General features: G+C 36.5%; 1 protein-coding gene across 1 annotated transcript; it reads left to right on the top strand.

Annotated features, from left to right (window-relative positions):
- Positions 1 to 683: 683 nt before the first annotated feature.
- LOC130881610 (olfactory receptor 4F15-like) lies at positions 684 to 1,622 on the top strand. Its single transcript, XM_057781252.1, has one exon. It carries the CDS (start codon positions 684 to 686, stop codon positions 1,620 to 1,622), a length of 939 nt encoding a protein of 312 aa, XP_057637235.1.
- Positions 1,623 to 2,184: the final 562 nt, after the last annotated feature.

The following is a 2,184-nucleotide window of genomic DNA, read 5'->3' as shown; positions in this document are numbered from 1 at the left end:
ATGATAAACTTACAACTGATCTGTGTTATGTTCTTCTGCTACATCTTTCCGTATTTTTTTTCATATTAAAGTAACTAACCATTTACTAATGTGTTAACCCAGTTCCTTTAGCTCATCACCAATATGTGTAGACCTATCTGTTAACACATATATAACCCTTCATCTGAATCAGAATCTGACCAGTCCCTTATTTGTTGCTGAGGTTTTGGTTAAGTCATGCTCCTGGGTATTTCTAAATAATTTTCTCCTTATAAATAGCTCTCACTTACTCATCTAGCATCACTGATTTTTTATATATCAAAACAGACAACTTCCAGAGTTGTATGTGCTACACTTGTAAGCTAATGTATCACTCAGCCCCTGATTCATGTTCACACTACTTACTCATAGTAGCACACATACACTAAAATAGATTTCGTGTCTCACTTTGCATGTAGACAGAATAGTAGATGAAGATAGAGTCTGTGTTTATTGCATTTGGCTGGTGCAATGCACTTGTACTTTTAGTTTTCTGTGTTATCTGCCAGGTCATTGTCAAATGAATGAGCAAATTCATTTTTAAAGGTTTTACTTTATGACAAAGATTTTTCATGGGACTCAGCACTTGCTTCTTTTAAAGTTATAATATATCCCTTCAAAATTTTTATTTTTTCTGTTTATTTCAGCAAATATAACGGAGGTTAATGAATGAAACATATTACACAGAGGTGTCTGAATTTGTGTTTCTGGGACTTTCAACATCTAGACCAATACAGTATTTCTTCCTTGCCTTCTCTATGGTGTTTTATGTAGCCATTGTGCTAGGAAACACCCTTGTTGTGCTTACAGTGACCTTTGACCCACATTTACACTTCCCTATGTACTTTCTTTTGGGAAACCTCTCATTTATTGATTTATGTCTTTCCACTTTAACTGTTCCAAAAATGATTTCTGACCTCTCTTCTGGGTACAATACCATCTCATTCCAGGGCTGTGTCTTCCAGATATTTGTCCTTCATGTCCTGGGGGGATCTGAGATGGTGCTGCTGATAGCCATGGCCTGGGACAGATATGTGGCCATATGCAAGCCCCTCCACTACCTGACCATCATGAGCCCACGGAAATGCCTTTTGCTTCTTTCTGGTGCTTGGGTTATTGGTTTCCTGCATTCAGTGGCCCAATTAGCTTTTGTTGCTCATTTGAGTTTCTGTGGTCCTAATAAGATAGATAGTTTTTACTGTGACCTTCCTAGGTTTATCAAACTGGCCTGCAAGGACACCAACAGAATGGAGTTCATGGTTGCTGCCAACAGTGGCATCATTTCTATTGGCACCTTCTTCTTACTGATTGTTTCCTATATTGTTATCCTGTTCACTGTATGGAAACATTCATCGGGTGATTTATCCAAGGCCTTCTCTACACTTTCTGCTCACATCTCTGTAGTAGTTTTGTTCTTTGGACCATGCATCATTGTGTACATGTGGCCATTTCCTACTGTCCCAGTGGATAAGTTTCTTGCTATTCTGGACTTCATGATTACACCCATCCTGAATCCTGCCATTTACACACTGAGGAACAAAGACATGAAGGTGGCAATGAAGAGACTGAGTGATCAGTTCCTGCATTTTAGGAAGCTGTCCTAAAGGATCCCTAATAATAAAAGTCACTCAGAGTGAGTTCCGTATGCTAAAACAGTAAATATTCTTTATAACTATTTTGCTTTCCGATTTTTAAGTTAATACAATCTTTTCAAAACTTAGCTATGATACTGTAAATAACATGAACTCCTAATATTTATGGATACATAAAACTCCAATATGCAGAACCCAACTACTTTTTAAAGGTTAATTTATTTTGATTTTGTGTAAGATTTTGACAGTGTCTCGAATACTGTATTCATTGTATATATGCAGTGCCTATGGATAGCAGAACAGATCCTCTGCAACTGGAGTGACTGATCGTTGTGAACCACTATGTGGTGCAGGAAAACAAACTAGGTCTTCTACAATTATGCTCTTAACTACTGTAGCTGCAAAGAAGAATTTCTTCATCTATCAATCAAAGTCCACTTACCCTGCATTCACATAATATATATTGTAATTAAACTTTCATAAATATGGAAATACATATATCTTTGTGGATTTATAGATCATATATAAATTCAGAAAATGGGTAGCCAAATTAATGGTAATTTTATTTATCAGT

Source organism: Chionomys nivalis, chromosome 9, assembly GCF_950005125.1.
Source record: "Chionomys nivalis chromosome 9, mChiNiv1.1, whole genome shotgun sequence".
Taxonomy (NCBI): Eukaryota; Metazoa; Chordata; class Mammalia; order Rodentia; family Cricetidae; genus Chionomys; species Chionomys nivalis.
The sequence above is the reverse complement of the archived record's forward strand: the minus strand, read 5'-3'. Positions and strand labels throughout refer to the sequence as shown.

Excerpts from the sequence above, each read along its gene's own strand:
- LOC130881610 (XM_057781252.1), top strand. The coding sequence starts at position 684 with ATGAATGAAACATATTACACAGAGGTGTCTGAATTTGTGTTTCTGGGA.